Below are 13333 nucleotides of genomic sequence, written 5' to 3' on the forward strand. Positions count from 1 at the left end.
TAGCTAAGAAAGAAAACTACCCTGTTTTGGGGAGGGAGAAGTAGAGTTTACAGGGTTCATTGGTTGTCTTATTAATAGTATACACTCATGAAATACACCAAGAAGTAACCTATTAAGAGGTATTTGGTCCAAATACTCAGAATTATTGGGTAGATAATGCTTCTTATAAATGTGACATGTTTTGGGACTTGGCTTTGTTTTTTTATTTTGATTTGGGGGTACAGGACTGGGGACATCAGAGCTGTATAGTTGGGGCTTCCCTGGTGGCGCAGTGGTTAAGAATCTGCCTGCCAACGCAGGGGACATGGGTTTGATCCCTGGTCCGGGAAGATCCCACATGCCGCGGAGCAAGTCCGCGTGCAGCAACAAAGATCCAACACAGCCAAAAAATAAATTAAAAAAAAAAAAGCTGTATAGTTTTAGAAGCTTTCAAATTACTGAAATAACCTATACATCTGATAGTCAGCATTTCTTCTTTTCATGCCTTAATTTCATGCTTCACCCTCCACAGTATGGCTGTTACTGATTATTTTTTTCCTTAAGGAGTAAGTAATTCTGACAGTCTTTAATTTTAGGTTGAGATTCATTAAATGTGAGGATTATTGATTTGATCTACTGTTGTGAATACAGTATTTGTGCCCTCATAATCTACTGTGAATGGATGAATTTTTCTTCTTGTCTCCAACAACAGTATTTCTTAATGTACAGCCCACAGTAGCATTAGACATTTTTGCTTAACCTCTTGTTAACCATTATTTTTTCCTAGATAGTGTTTGGATGTCTTTGTGGAAACAACACCTCAATAGCTTAGCTATAATTTTCTAAGTTACATCTTTACCTGCTTTGTTCTTCTTCTTCTTTTTTTTTTAAACATCTTTATTGGAGTATAATTGCTTTACAATGGTGTGTTAGTTTCTGCTTTATAACAAAGTGAATCAGCTCTACATATACATATATCCCCATATCTCCTCCCTCTTGCATCTCCCTCCCACCCTCCCTACCCCACTGCCCCATCCCACCCCTCTAGGTGGTCACAAAGCACCGAGCTGATCTCCCTGTGCTATGTGGCTGCTTCCCACTAGCTATCTGTTTTCTATTTGATAGTATATATAAGTCCGTGCCACTCTCTCACTTCATCCCAGCTTAGCCTTCCCCCTCCCTGTGTCCTCAAGTCCATTCTCTACGTCTGTGTCTTTATTCCTGTACTGCCCTTGGGTTCTTCAGAACCTTTTTTTTTTCTTTTTTAGATTCCATATTATATGTGTTAGCATACGGTATTTATTTTTCTCTTTCTGACTTACTTCACTCTGTATAACAATCTCTATGTCCATCCACCTCACTACAAATAACTCGATTTCGTTTCTTTTATGGCTGATTAATATTCCATTGTATATATGTGCCACATCTTCTTTATCCATTCATCTGTCGATGAACAACTAGGTTGCTTCCATGTCCTGGCTGTTGTAAATAGAGCTGCAGTGAACATTGTGGTACATGACTCTTTTTGAATTATGGTTTTCTCAGGGTATATGCCTAGTAGTGGGATTGCTGGGTCGTATGGTAGTTCTATTTTTAGTTTTTTAAGGAACCTCCATACGGTTCTCCATAGTGGGTATATCAATTTACATTCCCACCAACAGTGCAAGAGGGTTCCCTTTTCTCCACACCCTCTCCAGCATTTATTGTTTGTAGATTTTTTTGATGATGGCCATTCTGACTGGTGTGAGGTGATACCTCATTGTAGTTTTGATTTGCATTTCTCTAATGATTAGTGATGTTGAGCATCCTTTCATGTGTTTGTTGGCAATCTGTATATCTTCTTTGGAGAAATGTCTATTTAGGTATTCTGCCCGTTTTTGGATTGGGTTGGTTGTTTTTTTGATATTGAGCTGCATGAGCTGCTTGTAAATTTTGGAGATTAATCCTTTGTCAGTTGCTTCATTTGCAAATATTTTCTCCCGTTCTGAGGGTTGTCTTTTCATCTTGTTTATATTTTCCTTTGCTGTGCAAGAGCTTTTAAGTTTCATTAGGTCCCATTTGTTTATTTTTATTTCCATTTCTCTAGGAGGTGGGTCAAAAAGGATCTTGCTGTGATTTATGTCATAGAGTGTTCTACCTAGGTTTTCCTCTAAGCGTTTTATAGTGTCTGGCCTTACATTTAGGTCTTTAATCCATTTTGAGTTAATTTTTTTGTATGGTGTTAGGCGGTGTTCTAATTTCATTCTTTTACATGTAGCTGTCCAGTTTTCCCAGCACCACTTATTGAAGAGGCTGTCTTTTCTCCATTGTATATTCTTGCCTCCTTTATCAAAAATAAGGTAACCATATGTGCGTGGGTTTATCTCTGGGCTTTCTATCCTGTTCCATTGATCTATATTTCTGTTTTTGTGCCAGTACCATACTGTCCTGATTACTGTAGCTTTGTAGTATAGTCTGAAGTCAGCGAGCCTGATTCCTCCAGCTCCGTTTTTCTTTCTCAAGATTGCTTTGGCTATTCGGGGTCTTTTGTGTTTCCATACAAATTGTGAAATTTTTTGTTCTAGTTCTGTGAAAACTGCCATTGGTAGTTTGATAGGGATTGCCTTGAATCTGTAGATTGCTTTGGGTAAGATAGTCATTTTCACATTGTTGATTCTTCCAATCCAAGAACATGGTGTATCTCTGCATCTGTTTGTATTGTCTTTAATTTCAGTGTCTTATAGTTTTCTGCATACGGGTCTTTTGTCTACTTAGGTAGGTTTATCCCTAGGTATTTTATTCTTTTAGTTGCAGTGGTAAATGGGAGTGTTTCCTTAATTTCTCTTTCAGATTTTTCATCATTAGTGTATAGGAATGCAAGAGATTTCTGTGCATTAATTTTGTATCCTTCTACTTTACCAAATTCATTGATTAGCTCTAGTAGTTTTCTGGTAGCATCTTTAGGATTCTCTATGTGTGGTATCATGTCATCTGCAAACAGTGACAGCTTTACTTCTTTTCTGATTTGGATTCCTTTTATTTCTTTTTCTTTGATTGCTGTGGCTAAAAATTCCGAAACTATGTTGAATAATAGTGGTGAGAGTGGGCAACCTTGTCTTATTCCTGATCTTAGAGGAAATGGTTTCAGTTTTTCACCATTGGGAATGATGTTGGCTGTGGGTTTGTCATATATGGCCTTTATTATGTTGAGGTAAGTTCCCTCTATGCTTACTTTCTGGAGGGTTTTTATCATAAATGGGTGTTGAATTTGGTTGAAAGCTTTTTCTGCATCTATGGAGATGATCATATGGTTTTTCTCCTTCAATTTGTTAATATGGTTTATCACATTGATCAATTTGCGTATACTGAGGAATCCCTGCATTCCTGCGATAAACCGCACTTGATCACGGTGTGTGATTCTTTTAATGTGCTGTTGGATTCTGTTTGCCAGTATTTTGTTGAGGATTTTTGCATCTATGTTCATCAGTGATATTGGCCTGTAGTTTTCTTTCTTTGTGACATCTTTGTCTGGTTTTGGTATCAGGGTGATGGTGGCCTTGTAGAATGAGTTTGGGAGTGTTCCTCCCTCTGCTGTATTTTGGAAGAGTTTGAGAAGGATAGATGTTAGCTCTTCTCTAAATGTTTGATAGAATTCGCCTGTTTAGCCATCTGGTCCTGGGCTTTTGTATGTTGGAAGATTTTTTTTTTTTTTTTTGCGGTACGCAGGCCTCTCACTCTTGTGGCCTCTCCCATTGTGGAGCACAGGGTCCGGACGCGCAGGCCCAGCGGCCATGGCTCACGGGCCCAGCCTCTCCGCGGCATGTGGGATCCTCCCGGACCAGGGCACGAACCCGCGTCCCCTGCATCGGCAGGCGGACTCCCAACCGCTGCGCCACCAGGGAAGCCCTGTTGGAAGATTTTTAATCACGGTTTCAATTTCACTGCTTGTGATTGGTCTGTTTATATTTTCTATTTCTTCCTGGTTCAGTCTCGGAAGGTTGTGCTTTTCTAACAATTTGTCCATTTCTTCCAGGGTGTCCATTTTATTGGCATATAGTTGATTGTAGTAATCTCTCATGATCCTTTGTATTTCTGCAGTGTCAGTTGTTACTTCTTTTTCATTTCTTATTCTGTTGATTTGAGTCTTCTGCCTTTTTTTCTTGAGTCTGGCTAATGGTTTATCGATTTTGTTTATCTTCTCAAAGAACCAGCTTTTAGTTTTATTGATCTTTGCTATTGTTTCCTTCATTTCTTTTTCATTTATTTCTGATCTGATCTTTATGATTTCTTTCCTTCTGCTAACTTTGGGGTTTTTTTGTTCTTCTTTCTCTAATTGCTTTAGGTGTAAGTTTAGGTGGTTTATTTGAGATGTTTCTTGTTTCTTGAGGTAGGATTGTATTGCTATAAACTTCCCTCTTAGAACTGCTTTTGCTGCATCCCATAGGTTTTGGGTCATCACGTTTTTATTGTCATTTGTTTCTAGGTATTTTTTGATTTCACCTTTGATTTCTTCAGTGATCTCTTGGTTATTAAGTAGTGTATTGTTTAGCCTCCGTGTGTTTGTATTTTTTACAGATTTTTTCCCTGTAGTTGATATCTAGTCTCATAGCACTGTGGTCAGAAAAGATACTTGATATGATTTCAATTTTCTTAAATTTACTAAGGCTTGATTTGTGACCCAGTATATGATCTTTCCCGGAGAATGTTCCATGAGCACTTGAGCAGAAAGTGTATTCTGTTGTTTTTGGATGGAATGTCCTATAAATATCAATTAAGTCCATCTTGTTTAATGTATCATTTAAAGCTTGTGTTTCCTTATTTCATTTTGGATGATCTGTCCATTGGTGAAAATGGGGTGGTAAAGCTTCCTACTATGATTCTGTTACTGTCGATTTCCTCTTTTATGGCTGTTAGCATTTGCCTTATGTATTGAGGTGATCCTCTGTTGCATGCATAAATATTTAAATTGTTATATCTTCTTCTTGGAGTGATCCCTTTATCATTATGTGTGTTCTTCTTTGTCTCTTGTAATGGTCTTTGTTTTAAAGTCTATCTTGTCTGATGTGAGAATTGCTACTCCAGCTTTCTTGCGATTTCCATTTGCATGGAATATCTTTTTCCATCCCCTCACTTTCAGTGTATGTGTCCCTAGGTGTGAAGTGGGTCTCTTGTAGACAGCATATATACGGGTCTTGTTTTTGTATCCGTTCAGCCAGTCTGTGTCTTTTGGTGGGAGTGTTTATTCCATTTACATTTAAGGTAATTATCGATATGTGTGTTCCTGTGACCATTTTCTTAATTGTTTTTGGTTTGTTATTGTAGGTCTTTTCCTTCTCTTGTGTTTCCTGCCTAGAGAAGTTCCTTTACCATTTGTTGTAAAGCTGGTTTGGTGGTGCTGAATTCTCTGAGCTTTTGCTTGTCTGTAAAGGTTTTAAATTTCTCCATCAAATCTGAATGAGATCCTTGCTGGGTAGAGTAATCTTGATTGTAGGTTTTTCCCTTTCATCACTTTAAATATGTCTTGCCACTCCCATCTGGCTTGCAGAGTTTCTGCTGAAAGATCAGCTGTTAACCTTATGGGGATTCCCTTGTATGTTACTTGTTGTTTTTCCCTTGCTGCTTTTTTTTTTTTTTTTTGCAGTACGTGGGCCTCTCCCGTTGCGGAGCACAGGCTCCGGACACGCAGGCTTAGCAGCCATGGCTCACAGGCCTAGCCGCTCCACGGCATGTGGGATCTTCCCGGACCGGGGCACGAACCCGTGTCCCCTGCATTGGCAGGCGGACTCTCAACCACTGTGCCACCAGGGAAGCCCTCCCTTGCTGCTTTTAATATTTTTTCTTTGTATTTAATTTTTGACAGTTTGATTAATATGTGTCTTGGCGTGTTTCTCCTTGGATTTATCCTTTATGGCACTCTCTGTGCTTCCTGGACTTGATTGACTATTTCCTTTTCCGTATTAGGGAAGTTTTCAACTATAATCTCTTCAGATATTTTCTCCCTTTCTTTTTCTCTTCTTCTTCTGGGACCCCTATAATTCGAATGTTGGTGCGTTTAATGTTGTCCCAGAGTTCTCTAAGGCTGTCCTCAATTCTTCTCATTCTTTTTTCTTTATTCTGCTCTGCAGTAGTTATTTCCACTGTTTTATCTTCCAGGTCACTTATCTGTTCTTCTACCTCAGTTATTCTGCTATTGATTCCTTGTAGAGAAGTTTTTATTGCATTTATTGTGTTGTTCATCATTGTTTGTTTGCTCTTTAGTTCTTCTAGCTCTTTGTGAAACGATCCTTGTATTTGTCCATTGTATTTTCAAGATTTTGGATCATCTTTATCTGAATTCTTTTTCAGGTAGACTGCCTGTTTCCTCTTCATTTGTTTGGTCTGGTACGTTTTTACCTTGCTCCTTCATCTGCTGTGTGTTTCTCTGTCTTCTCATTTTGCTTAACTTACTGTGTTTGGGGTCTCCTTTTTGCAGGCTGCAGGTTCATAGTTCCTGTTGTTTTTGGTGTCTGCCCCTAGTGGCTAAGGTTGGTTCAGTGGGTTGTGTAGGCTTCCTGGTGGATGGGAGTAGTGCCTGTCTTCTGGTGGATGAGGCTGGATCTTGTCTTTCTGGTGGGCAGGACCACATCCGGTGGTGTGTTTTGGGGTGTTTGTGACCTTATTATGATTTTTGGTAGCCTCTCTGCTAATGGGTGAGGTTGTGTTCCTGTCTTGCTAGTTGTTTGGCATAAGGTGTCCAGTACTGTAGATTGCTGGTTGTTCAGTGGAGCTGGGTCTTAGTGTTGAGATGGAGATCTCTGGGAGAGCTCTCGCCGTTTGATATTATGTGGAGCTGGGAGGTCTCTGGTGGACCAATGTCCTGAACTCGGCTCTCCCACCTCAGAGGCACAGGCCTGACATCCGGCTGGAGCACCAAGACCCTGTCAGCCACATGGCCAGGTACGTGGGGAGTTTCTTGCCTTTTGGGATGTCTGAGGTCTTCTGCCAGCGTTCAGTAGGTGTTCTATAGGAGTTGTTCCATGTGTAGATGTATTTCTGATGTATTTGTGGGGAGGAAGGTGATCTCCACGTCTCACTCCTCCACCATATTGAAGGTCTCTGCCTTGTTCTTTTTATTCTCCTAATCTTACTAATGCCTTTCCTTTAAAGTTGCTTCCATTATCAGTGCTTCCAACTTCTTGTTTTATGTGCTTTAAAATGATTAAATATGGATATCTGGTGCCTGTCTTGTTACTTATATAATTACTTCAGTGGTATTGAATTTTGAAACTCTTTAAATTGTTTCTTGATATGTTCAGAAGCTGATGGAAGTATGTATTTGTAAGATCATCTTAGATAGAGAGCGCCGAATCCGAACCACTAGACCACCAGGGAGAGATCATCTTAGAAATAAAAGTAAAATATATGTGAATGTTTCTGAGGACACCTTAAAAAGATGTACTTAACCATCAGCTTATAAAAATATCAATTTAATACCCAATTTTAAGAATTATACTTGTTATGTAAGTTATATATATACTATGTATATATATTACTATATAGTATATGCAGTAAAATATTTTACTTGCAATATGTAGTAAAGCATTTCTAATGTTTCTGCCAGAAAAGGCGAATTCCTTGCTTTCTTTTATCTCTTCATTGTAGTCTGCTTAGTTTCTTTCACTGCTTGCCAGCACTGAATTATGAGAACTGATGGATGGTGCCATTTATGAGATCATGTGTTGGTTATTAAACCTTAGAGTCCTCTTCATGTTCCCTGCTGTAGTCCTAAAAGAAGGCATGTGATTGTGTTTTTCACTCCATAACCTCTTTTGCTTTCGTTAGTGTATTTTCCTTTATTCTGGGTCTTTAGTTTTAAATTTTATTGTATATTATCAGTAATGCTAATTTTAATTAGAGTGTCCTCCAATATTTTAAAGTTTTTTTGTGGATGAAGAAAATATTCTAAATGCCTTGTGCTTTATATGGTATATTGTTTCACTCATTAGTAAACTGATTTTTGGAATGTTAAGCTGAAAAGAATGACTAAATCCTAAGGATGTTTCAGCTTTTGAGCAAATTGAAAGTTTTTTTAAAAAAGGAAGTGAGATCAGTCTGCAAATAAGGCAAAGCTTTACAGAGGTTCTTCAGGCAAGAAAGGAGTTTGAGGCATAATCATTATCCCTAGTTTTGTGTTCACTTTCACTTTTCCCAGAAGTCCTTTGCTTTTCTTTGTTAGGTGTGGAGGGTGCAGCTTTCCAGAGTAGACTTCCTCATGACCGGATGACTTCTCAAGAAGCAGCCTGTTTTCCAGATATCATCAGTGGACCACAGCAAACCCAGAAGGTTTTTCTGTTCATTAGAAACCGCACAGTAAGTTTCCAATCAGCTTTTTTCCACCTGAATTGTAAAAGGTACATATTACTTTTATATAGAATATGGGGGGAAAAATAGAGAGGAAAGAATTTTTAAGTTATCTGTAATACTATTCCGAGATAACCACTGTTAAAAATTAGGCGTTTTTTCCTCCAGGTATTTTTTTAAAGGTACATTTAATTTTTGTTTTTACAAAATTGAGATCCTACTTCCATGCATTCTTGGGATCCTTTTCTTTCCTCATAACCTCATAAACACACAATAAGAATCTTTACACACTTTTTTTTTTTAATAATACATTAAAAATAATCACTTTGTCTTTCCTTCCCAGGGTAAGAGAAACCCTTATTCTGTTCTTCTCATCTGGTTGATCTTCCTCCTCTGGCTAAATGATTGATTTTTAATGTCGGCAAAATATTTTTTTGTCTGACAGTTGGGTCATACTTTAACTGTTGGGCATTTAAATGTCCATTTTTGCTTATTATAATGAAGCTCTGAACAGCTTTATACATTCTTGACTCTTATCTCTGGTTATTTCCTTAGGATAGCGTTCTAGAAGGAAAACTACCTGGTCAAAAAGTATGAAGGCTTTTAAAGATTTGATACATGTTGTCAGATTGCTTCCCAGAGAGGCTGACCCAGTTGACACCCTCGTTACCCTGCCCTGTTTTTGTGATTAAAACGATGATAATCTGTGCTGCTGTAGTAGACCAAAATCATTTCATTTATTTTCCATTTCTTTGATTACTTAGACTGATTGCTTTTTTTTTTTTTTTTTTTTTTTTTTGCGGTACGCGGGCCTTTTACTGCTGTGGCCTCTCCCATTGTGGAGCACAGGCTCCAGACGCGCAGGCTCAGCGGCCGTGGCTCACGGGCCCAGCCGCTCTGCGGCATGTGGGATCCTCCTGCACCGGGGCATGAACCCGTGTTGCCTGCATCGGCAGGCAGACTCAACCACTGCGCCACCAGGGAAGCCCCAGACTGATTGCTCTTTCACATTTATTAGTCATTTGTATTTCTTCTGTGAATTTTTCTTTAATGTCCTTTATTCATCAGAAATTCTTTATATACTATTCAGAACATATTCATTGTACTCTGGAGTGATACAAAGTAGAAGAAATTCATGTTGTAATTTCAGTTATTTTGGATATAGCTCAGAGATGTCTTTTTAGCCACCACTAACGTCTTTATTTTGACCATTACATTGCAAAACTACTGCTAAATTTGGATTGTTAAATGCCATTCATCTAGAGTGATTGGTAGGTTTTTGTAGTACAGAATAAAGGTTCTTTTTTGTGAAGGAAAATAGGGTGATTTTTTTAAAGTGAATGGAAAATTCTTAATGTGCATTTCTGAGGCTGATTTGTCTTATAATTGAATCAGCTTCTTTGTGTAACATGTCAACATTTGTTCTAAGTGGATTTCAGACAAAATTGTCATTTTTTTGTTTCATCCTGAGGGGAGTTTTTACTTGAATTTGAGTGGTGGATTTATAGGGATCTCTGTTTTCTTTGATTCATTACCTGTGACCAGAAATCCAGATTTGGGGAAGGACTAGCCCAGGTTAGAGTTGTGGTCTCTGGCTAAAGAACGGAACTTAAGTCATTCTTTCCTGTAAGAATTGTGTCAGTTCTCTCGTGTTAAACTGCATCTTTTGCTTCCAGATTTTAAAACCACAACTTTAGGATTATTCAACTAGAACCTATGACCTGACCTTTATATTATAAGATGGAAGGAGGAAGAAGGCTTGTGTTGAGGGGTGATGGACTTGGGCCCACTGTGTGCTTGAGGAATTCCATTTTCCTTTGACAGTGGCCACAGAGAAAAGCAGAGGGTCCATATGGATTTGGTCATATCTCTGTAATTGAATTTATTTGCACTTTTTTTTTTTTTTCTTTTGCTGTACGCGGGCCTCTCACTGTTGTGGCCTCTCAGTTGCGGAGCGCAGGTTCCAGACGCGCAGGCTCAGTGGCCATGGCTCACGGGCCTAGCCGCTCTGCAGCATGTGGGATCTTCCCGGACCGGAGCACAAACCCATGTCCCCTGCATCGGCAGGAGGACTCTCAACCACTGCGCCACTAGGGAAGCCCTGAATTTATTTACACTTTAGTTCTTTCTTTGAAACTTGTTTATGGAGCAGTCTTTATTAACTTTTAGCTAAGATGTAAATATGATGGTATTCAGCTGGTCTTACATTTTGCAGATATATATTCAGTTTGAAAAGAATAAATTGATTGTAAATAAATTGTACCATAATATTTTTTATTCCTCATCTTACTGCTTTTTCAGCAGTATTCAAAATAATTGACTCCTCCTTTCTTAAATACACAGCTCCCTTAGCTTAACACATTATTCTAGTTTTTCTCCTTCCTCCCTGGTTGTCTTCTCTGAATGCTTTATAGCCTTATCCCTAACAACAGGCCACTATGTGAACTGGTTAGAGTTCCTTAAGGTCCTCTCCCCTCTCCCCTGTTCTTTCCCACTAGGAGCCCTGTTCTACACACTTGGCTTCAGTTATCACCCATAAGCAAGTGGCTCTAAACCTTAACTCTCCTCTGAACCCCAGCTATGTATCTAGATGCCAGTCTTTCACCTCCTCTTGTTGTCTTGAAACTTAACTCATTATCTCTTATTTCAGTGTCCCTCATTCAGTGAGTGGCATACCAACTCATTTAGTTGTGCAAGCCCAAAACTGAGGAGTTATCCTTTGCACACACACCTCCCCACATATCTGATTGATCATTTGATTTTGTATCTACTCAGGATCTCTGGAGTTATCTAACTCAGGTTTAAATTCTTGTTGCTCCCCAGCTGTATGATCTTGGCAACTTACTAGGCAGGCTAAATTATCTCCTAGCTTCTTTAATAATTCACTCATTTGACATAGTTTTGTGTTTCATTAGTTTCTTTGTCAGGAATATAACCCTTACTGTTTCACTGAAAGGAAAACCTATATTTGAGGCCTTAAAGTTAAAAAGATATTTTAAAGTGATCAAATGGTATATGTCTATTTGATTATAATACAATTTCTATCATTTAAATACAGTTGCAGTTGTGGTTAGATAATCCAAAGATTCAGCTGACCTTTGAGGCTACTCTCCAACAATTAGAAGCGCCTTACAACAGTAAGTAGTGTTTTCAGTAGGACTGGTTTTGAACTGGATTTGAAAATGGATACTTCCTTCCAGAAGCTCATGGTTCCTTGATAATGAATTTGATAATGAATTTTCATCTTCTTGTGCTATGCAAAAATGAGCCTTGCAGCAAAACTATTTTGTGTGTTTGTAATTGTTTTTCTGATTTTTTAATTGTGTTGACGGGTGAGTGAGTTCAGAGATTGCTAATAATTTCTCCAGACCTATGTTCCAGCTTTAATCCACATAGTACTTTGCTGGCATTCAGCCTGTCTATCTGGCTTTCTCATTTCCCAGTTGCCACCAGCAGTCTTGTAACGTTTTTGCCAAAGGAAATGAGCATAATACTACTTTTAAAAGGGTTGGTTTTGTCCTTCATTTCATCTGTAATGGGATGTCATTTTTAAAAATTCGAAATTATGTGATATGCATTTTGGACTACCACACAGATTAATAGTTCTAAGAATCACTTTTCTAAAGGAATCACATGACTTGAAGCTTATAGAAAAGATGAATAGAATGACTTCATGATGGAGAAATAGAAGAAGAGTTAAGAGTTTTCCATTTAAAGTGCTAAAAAGATAAACATGTTTTTAAATTCATTTTTCTGTAGGTGATACCGTGCTTGTCCACCGAGTTCACAGTTATTTAGAGCGTCATGGTCTTATCAACTTCGGCATCTATAAGAGGATAAAGCCCCTCCCAAGTAAGGACCTGGCCAATGAATTTTATGGTTTTAAATTCGGTTCCAGCAGGCTTTTTAGCATTTTATTTTGATTTCTAAATCCATATTTAGAACCAAAATATTCCCAAGTTTATCTTCTTATAAGTCAAATTTAAAGTAAAATCTCTTTGTAAATGTGAATTTCCTATAATTTCTGGTTTGATAAATACTTGATAAAAGATACTGAATTTCCAATTTAAGAAAAAACAAAGTAAAATTTATTAAAAATGAAAAAAATCAGTTATAAAGTAGGAAGTTTGTTTTCTCTCATTAACCAGTTCTTTAATGCAATGCTAAAGGTTGCATTTTTATTTTTTAAATGCTTTTTACCCCTTTAATGGTGTCTGGATAATGTCTGCCAGGAATCAGAAGATAGCGATATTTTGAGAATTAATACATCTATCTATCTATTTATTTATTTTATATTTATGCTTTAATAATTTTTCATAAAAGGAAACTAAAGACTGCAGAAGTAGAGCTTAAAGAAAATAGCTTTAAGAATCGATTGGTTGACTGCTCAAATTGTCCTAAGTATAATTGTGAGGTAAATGTGGGAGATTATTCATAATAAATTAACCGAGGGTCACAGACGCTGAAGCACATGGCAGAGGTAATGAAAAAGTAAATCTTAAGATAAAGGATTTCATTTATGAATTTTCAACATTGAATTAAAGTTTATAAGTTTCAGATATTTGCTAATTTGTATTCATATAGTTTTCATAATTTGAAAATAACTCTGAATTGTTACTTTGTGAGACGTCATAACATGTTAAGAACCTAGAAATTTCCTTGATAAAAAAAATAACAAATAAAAACTCTTAAACCTACAACAAAGTATTTTAATTTTTGTTCATTTTTTAATTTTAGCTAAAAAGACAGGAAAGGTAATCATTATAGGCTCTGGGGTCTCGGGCTTGGCAGCAGCTCGTCAGTTACAAAGTTTTGGAATGGATGTCACACTTCTGGAAGCCAGGGTAAGAATTTTATTTTGGGTTTAGAAGCCCAGCTTAATGGAAATATGGTAAAGAAATTATCTGTTGCAAATTAAGGAATCTTACAAATTGAACTAAACCAAACTGATTTAAATAATACTCAAAGTATTTTGACAGTGTTAACTACATTGGATAAAGCATTTTTGACAGTAAAACTTTGCAAAGTGCTCAGT

The 13333-nt window shown here is 37.6% G+C and overlaps 1 protein-coding gene across 2 annotated transcripts in view; it reads left to right on the plus strand.

Moving 5' to 3' along the window:
* The window catches only part of KDM1A (lysine demethylase 1A), a 64213-nt gene that overhangs the window by 25534 nt on the left and 25346 nt on the right, over positions 1 to 13333 (plus strand). For both annotated transcript variants that reach the window (XM_060015794.1, XM_060015804.1), the window contains 4 exons: positions 8174 to 8307; positions 11357 to 11435; positions 12058 to 12150; positions 13036 to 13142. In XM_060015794.1, coding sequence (XP_059871777.1) covers positions 8174 to 8307; positions 11357 to 11435; positions 12058 to 12150; positions 13036 to 13142 — 413 coding nt within the window. The remainder of the gene's footprint in view (positions 1 to 8173; positions 8308 to 11356; positions 11436 to 12057; positions 12151 to 13035; positions 13143 to 13333) is intronic.

This window comes from Delphinus delphis, chromosome 1 (assembly GCF_949987515.2).
Source record: "Delphinus delphis chromosome 1, mDelDel1.2, whole genome shotgun sequence".
Taxonomy (NCBI): Eukaryota; Metazoa; Chordata; class Mammalia; order Artiodactyla; family Delphinidae; genus Delphinus; species Delphinus delphis.